General features: G+C 32.9%; 1 protein-coding gene across 1 annotated transcript; it reads left to right on the forward strand.

The window, feature by feature from the left end:
* Positions 1 to 231: 231 nt before the first annotated feature.
* LOC110035645 (CSC1-like protein RXW8) lies at positions 232 to 4302 on the forward strand (the record flags this gene model as incomplete). Its single annotated transcript, XM_020739911.1, is given in 5 exon segments — positions 232 to 530; positions 726 to 1002; positions 1220 to 1495; positions 2536 to 2769; positions 3916 to 4302. Coding segments are annotated over 5 exon segments (1389 nt in total), but the record flags the coding sequence as incomplete, so codon positions are not given.
* Between the last annotated feature and the right edge of the window lie 2798 nt (positions 4303 to 7100).

Below are 7100 nucleotides of genomic sequence, written 5' to 3' on the forward strand. Positions count from 1 at the left end.
ATGTAATTCGTTCAGTAACTTTTACAATATTTTGTTTTCGCCTAAGCCATGGTTATTGTCTTATTTCAACATTATCTCATGTCTGTTGCTGTAGTACTTTCTTTTGTTGGGTAAACTTGATGCGTGATTTTACAAGTTGGCTGTATGGTTAAATTATATATTCAATATTATTATTTCTTGTTTCAACTGATTGATCATTAAGTTTAAGGCTGTTTTTCCGTTTTTGCACAGGAATGTGGTGCTGCTTTTGTATTTTTTAGAACACGGTATGCAGCTGTTGTTACGTCAGAGGTTCTTCAGTCATCCAATCCCATGCATTGGGTTACTGATCTTGCCCCTGAACCGCATGATGTTTATTGGTCCAATCTTTGGATTCCATACAGACAGCTCTGGTTCCGCAAGATAGCAATACTTGTTGCCAGCATTGTTTTTATGCTTCTGTTTCTTATTCCAGTCACTTTTGTGCAAGGTCTAACCCATTTGGACCAGTTGCAGCAGCTATTCCCCTTTCTAGATGGTTTACTAAAGAAGTATGTATCGTATCTCTGTGTTTCTGAACTTTGTTTTAATTTTGTTTCTTAGTTTTTGTACCCAAGTAGAGGCTTTGCTTTTCAGTTGTGAACACTTGATTCTATTTTTTCCTGCAAATGTTTAACTTTTTCAGCATATAAAATATCAGAACACTCCTACTGTCAACAACAATGTAATATGCTTACTGTATGCAGGAAGTTTACAATCGAGATAGTGTCAGGCTACCTCCCTAGTGTCATTTTACAATTGTTCCTATATATTGTTCCACCCGTGATGCTGCTATTTTCTTCTGTTGAAGGGTCCATCTCGCATAGCACCAGGAAAAGGAGCGCTTGTTGGAAAGTGCTCTACTTCAACATTTGGAATGTGTTCTTTGTAAATGTCTTCTCTGGATCTTTGATCAGCCAGATAAATGCCATATCTAGTCCAAAGGACATCCCAACTGAGCTCGCGAAAGCTGTGCCGAGTCAGGTGATTTCTTTTTTTTTTTTTCTTTTTTTTGGAGTATAGTGCCGAAGTAGTCCCTTTTCTTATTTATATGGGGTCATTTAGTCCAAAGTTTATAAAAGTCTAAAATTAGTTCTCAATTTTTTTTAATATAGTATGAAATAGTTCATAGATAGGACTAAAGTGCTAACTCTTGTTTAAACTAAATTAAGCATTAATCTTCATTTTGCTGTTATTGCAGGCTACCTTCTTTATCACTTATGTCCTAACCTCAGGTTGGGCAAGTTTATCCTCTGAAGTAATGCAGCTCTTTGGCCTTATATGGAACTTCATAAAGAGGCATATTTTAAGATGGAAGGATGATCCAGTCTCAGTTCCATCATTTCCTTATCATACTGAAATTCCAAGGGTTCTTTTATTTGGACTTCTTGGCTTCACCTGCTCCGTACTAGCGCCATTAATATTACCTTTCTTGCTGGTCTACTTCTTCCTTGGATATGTTGTTTATCGCAATCAGGTGAGATCTTAGCCCTGGCCTGTAAATTCTTGTATTGTGATATAAGAATAAATTTTATATTTATTTGCTGAAGCTCCTTATGAACTCTATATTTTGAAAGAATACTATAGCTTAATGCTTTTATTTGTGAAAAATGCAAATATTTCTATTAACTTGATCGTTTTAAATTAGTGTTCTTTCTCAGTTTTTTATTTTGTAGTCTGAAATTTGCTTAGCTCTTTGAGAGGGTGCTTTCGTCCCCTGTGATGGATTTAATTTCTATGGCTTGATGTTTTCCTTATATAGAATTTATGAAGGCAACAATTTTAAATAATTTCTCCTTTTTGAATCTAGTTTTTTCTTGGGCAGCAATTATAATAACTAAAGGCGAGATCTACATCTCTAGAGAATGTTTAGTTCTACGGCTCTGGAGAATGCCTATTGGTTCTGGCATATTCTCTTTAGTCTCACTCTAATGATATTTCTAGATGCTGGAATTGCCTATCTTCCCTTCAACATTCCAACCCTTGTACACATTTTTTTTTGTCATTCCCAACCCAAAACTGTCCACCTTGTCTTTCATGTGATTTCTCAATTTAATAATGAATTTTAATTCTAAATTGAAGTTTGAAATTCAAATCAAACTTGAATTTTAAAAATTAAATTTTCTTGTCCTATCCAATTCCTAAAGTACCACTACCTTTCACCTTATTCTTACTACTCATGATGTAGTCAAACATTGTTTTATCCATTAAGTTTTAAAAATTAGGAAAAGTTAATGATATTGTGGTTATATGTTTATTCATATGCAGAATTAAACTAAGTTGACTTCACAAATTTATGACCCTCTTTGGGAATTTAATAATGAATTTTTTCTTAGCTCTATTTAATATTTATATATTTATATATTTATAGGATACAAAACATGTTTTATTTAATGTCAAAACAATAAATAAATAAAAATAAATAAATATGAGTAATCTCAAACGGCACCTTTGTTTTTTAGCTCTATTTTACTGTTTTTAGGCGTTTTGATTGTTTGATTCCTTATATTTGTGCAGATTCTTAATGTTTATTGCTCAAAGTACGAGACGGGAGGACAAATGTGGCCAATTGCACACAACGCCACCATTTTTTCTCTGGTTCTAGCTCAGATAATAGCTATTGGTGTGTTTGGGATAAAAGAATCCCCAACTTCATCAAGTTCCATCATTCCTCTTGTGATTTTGACGCTTCTTTTCAATGAGTACTGCAGGCAGCGCTTTTCTCCCATCTTCAAGAAGTTTTCCGCACAGGTTTGTTTGCCATCATTCTCAACTTGTACTACAAGTAGAATTACCTGTTTTTTGATAGAGAAGGAACATTTTAACTTCGAGGCATTTACATATTTACCATCCTTTTCTTATGTATTTACATATTTAACCCTTAAACTTCATCTTTTACATTTTGAACACTCAAACCCATTGATAGAGAAGGAACATTTTAACTTCGGGCATTTACATATTTACCATCCTTTTCTTATGTACTTACATATTTAACCCCTAAACTTCATCTTTTACATTTTGAACACTCAAACCCTTCATATCACATCAAAAATATCACTATTTTAACTTTTAGAAAATGAAATACACCTTTTCATGCATAGGTAAGTTGGCATATATGTAAAAATTGATGTTTAGTTGTTTTATATGCAATATGTGAATACTTACGAATTTAGTGATATGTATGTGAGTTTTCCTTCTCCTTTTTAAATATTTTTAAGTTTGTTATAGCATCAACAAGCTTAGTCTCTATCCTCTGTCTTCTTAAGTTTCTCCATTCTTGTACTTGCATCACTGCAAGCAACTGATTTTTCATTCATCTTGAGTGCTGAATGAAATTACTTGTAAAAACCTTGTTCGCATTGGCTAATTTGCTAAATTTTATTTGATCTAGTAAGCATTATGTGCATTGCTTTTCTCAGTATGGGTGCGCATTCGGCCGGCTTGGATAGATTGGTTTTCAAATTGATCAAACCGATTGCAACTAAAATCTAGAAAACCAAACCAATCTAACTTTTAATAAGACTTAATCGATTCAACCCACATTTAATTCGGTTTAAACAGTTTGCTTATGAACAAACTGAAATTCAGTTGTTCATTCAGTTTTATTATGAACAAACATCTAGAGTTGCATGTCTTACAACATATAATATTATTTAATTTCATAAATCTTGCATTTAATTTTGAATTTTTGGTTTTTCGGTCAAAACTGAACCAATAATAATAAAAAAAATCAAATATTGAGGTTTTGGAAGGCCGAGATGCATTTTTGAAACCCAATCGAATCAACCAAATGTATTCAGTTAGGTTCGGTTTTTTTATTTTGAATGAAAAATGCACACCTATATTTCTCACTATTTCTAATCTCTTATCGATTTTTGAATTGTTTGGTGTGATCAGGACCTTATTGAGATGGATAGCGAGGATGAGCGGTCCGGGCGGCTGGACGAAATCCTCGAGCAATTACATTCAGCATACTGTCAGTTTCCGGCGGACACCACTGAATTCTGCATTCCGGGCAAAGACTCTGTGGTGACATCTCAAGTTGCTGGTGAGAGTAGTAGTAGTGGTAGTACTTCTAAAGATGTTGTGAAGAAGAGTGGAGTCCTCCATTCCACTTCAGGTGGGCTCCCAGTTTCCAGGTTAAAAGAAGCTGTTGCATCAATAAGCTTGTTGATCACAATTATGAATTCTCAAACATAAAATTTTCCATCTTTTGATCATTAGTCGTTGTTGTGTAAATGCCATTCTTTTGTTTTCAGCCCTTCATCTTCTTTTTTTTTTTTTTTTAAATTTTGTTTGGTTCAGTATAGTATATTAGAAAGCCCATATTGTGTACACAAAGGTAAGCATGCAGCAGAGGCTGTTTCTTTTCGTATGCTGGAATTCATTCATACAGCTTTATGAGGCTTTATGTAACTCACATCAATAACTAGCTTTTGTTTGTAGAAAGATTTGTTGTTGTAAAAATAAGTTTAATGATTTTTTTTTTATCTCAAGGTGACATTTTTACAATTTTTTACATCCATACCATCATTCTTTTGCATGAAAAGGTGTGTAATTCACTTTTTAAAGGTTGAGATGATGGTGTTTTTGAAGTGATATAAAAAAGCTGGGTAGTATAAATGTAAATAAAAGTAAAGTTTAGGTGCTAGGTATATAAATCATTAATTTCACATACATGCTACACAAATGCTATGCTTTTAAATATCTAACATCTATAAGCATTATTATTTTTCATTTATATCATAGAAATCATTAATATTATATAAAAAAAATATAACTTTTAATTTTTAAAAAGTGAAATGCACATTTTCATGTATAGGTAAGGTTAAATAAATATAAAAATTGAAGTCTAGATATTAAATATGTAAATACTTGAGGACTAAGTGATATGTAAATCTTTCAAAAGAAAAACATGCTGATAAATAATTACCAGGCAATGCATTTTAAAATTTCTACCTTTTAATATAGAGTCTAATTAAATGAAGAAATGTTACTGTGGCTCATCATCCATATTATACAAGACATGAATTTAATTGAAATATTGTTCTTTTCAGTGAATCCATCTTTAATTTTGGGGTCATTATCTTATAATTTTTATGCAAAGGATGGATCAAGCGGCTGATTTTTCAAATGGTCATAAATCATTTGTTGCTCAATACATGTTTATATTATCTAGTGGAAAAATTATGAAATATAGAAAAGGAGAGAGTTTAGTTTCCAAATTAAAGAACTAATTAACTTTCACTGTGGGAAAAGTGTAAATTAACGTCAGATCTAACGTCAGGGATATTTTCAACGGAAAATTAGCAACTGATTAGCTTCTATTTGTGTCACCCTGCGGTTTCACCTCTAAATGAAACGACGCAAGCAAGTTGCATCGAGCAGAAGTCACTAATCTAGTGCTCTATGGATGAAGCTAATAAGTATATCAACATCGGCCATATTCGACGCTAAAGCGAATGCAAGGGCCCTAAAATAGTGCTCCCGTGAACCGCAGCTCTATCACGCACCATCGTCTCCTTCGTCTTCTAATATGTAAATACATGAGGACTAAGTGATATGTAGATCTTTCAAAAGAAAAAAACATGCTGATAAACAATTACCAGGCAAAGCATTTTAAAATTTCTACCTTTTAATATAGGGCCTAATTAAATGAAGAAATGTAACTGTGGCTCATCATCCATATTATACAAGAGATGAATTTAATTGAAATATTGTTCTTTTCAGTGAATCCATCTTTAATTTTGGGGTCATTATCTTATAATTTTTATGCAAAGGATGGATCAAGCGGCTGATTTTTCAAATGGTCATAAATCATTTGTTGCTCAATACATGTTTATATTATCTAGTGGAAAAATTATGAAATATAGAAAAGGAGAGAGTTTAGTTTCCAAATGAAAGAATTAATCGACTTTCACTATGGGAAAACTGTAAATTAACGTCAGATTTAACGTTAGGAATATTTTCAACGGAATATTAGCAACTGATTAGCTTCTATTTGCGTCGCCCTGCGGTTTCACCTCTAAATGAAACGACGCAAGCAAGTTGCATCGAGCAGAAGTCACTAATCTAGTGCTCTATGGACGAAGCTAATAAGTATATCAACATCAGCCATATTCGACGCTAAAGCGAATGCAAGAGCCCTAAAATAGTGCTCCCGTGAACTGCAGCTCTATCACGCACCATCGTCTCCTTCGTCTTCCTCAAGTTTTATCCGTCGCCTCCTAAGCTTCCCCTGCAAAACTAGCTCCTATTCACTACTCCAACCCCGTCCAAGATGTGGAATCTTCATCTACGCCTCCAAGCTTTGGTTTAGCATAAGTTTTCATCTTCTTTTTCCTTGCATAGGTGTTGGCTCCGAAAATATCAAATTTTATTTGTATTTCATTGTTAGGTATGCAATAGGCATATGGTAAGTTTCGGTGGGAGACATGTAAATATATAAAAAAATTTGTGCTATGTATGAAAATTTTGGAGTGAGATAACTAAATGCATAAGAAAATTGTGGTATGTATGTAAATATGAAATTTAGGTGTGAGATATGTGAATGTATAAGAAATTTAGTGATATGTATGTGAATATGAAAATTTAGGAGTGAGTGAGAAATTTGTGCTATGTATATAAGGTTGAAAATTTAGGTATGAGATACGTAATAACAAAAGAAATGTGTTATGTATGTAAATAGGAAAATTTTGGTGTGATGTGTAACTGTAGATCACACCTAAATTTGTGTTATGTATGTGCATAGGAGAATTCAGATTGATTCTTTGAATTTGTGGGCTGTAAGTTTCGGGTATGATGTGTACGTGGCCTAAGGTTTCAAGTCGCATGTGTAATGTGGAGGTGTACTAATTTATAGAGCTACATCTATAATACAGATGAAGAAAGAATTTGAGTAGTAAGGGAGTTATTTGATTCAAGACATAAACTTTCATATTTATAATATCTATAATACTTCGGTGTCATAAACCTACACATGAAAGGTGAATTTTGCTTTTAAAAGGTAATGGTGATTTTTTTGGTATGATGTTCATGATTTCAGCATTTTGTACGCAAATATGAATGTTTAGTTGTCATAT

The sequence above is a fragment of the Phalaenopsis equestris genome, unplaced genomic scaffold, assembly GCF_001263595.1.
Source record: "Phalaenopsis equestris unplaced genomic scaffold, ASM126359v1 Scaffold198735, whole genome shotgun sequence".
NCBI classification, from domain to species: Eukaryota; Viridiplantae; Streptophyta; class Magnoliopsida; order Asparagales; family Orchidaceae; genus Phalaenopsis; species Phalaenopsis equestris.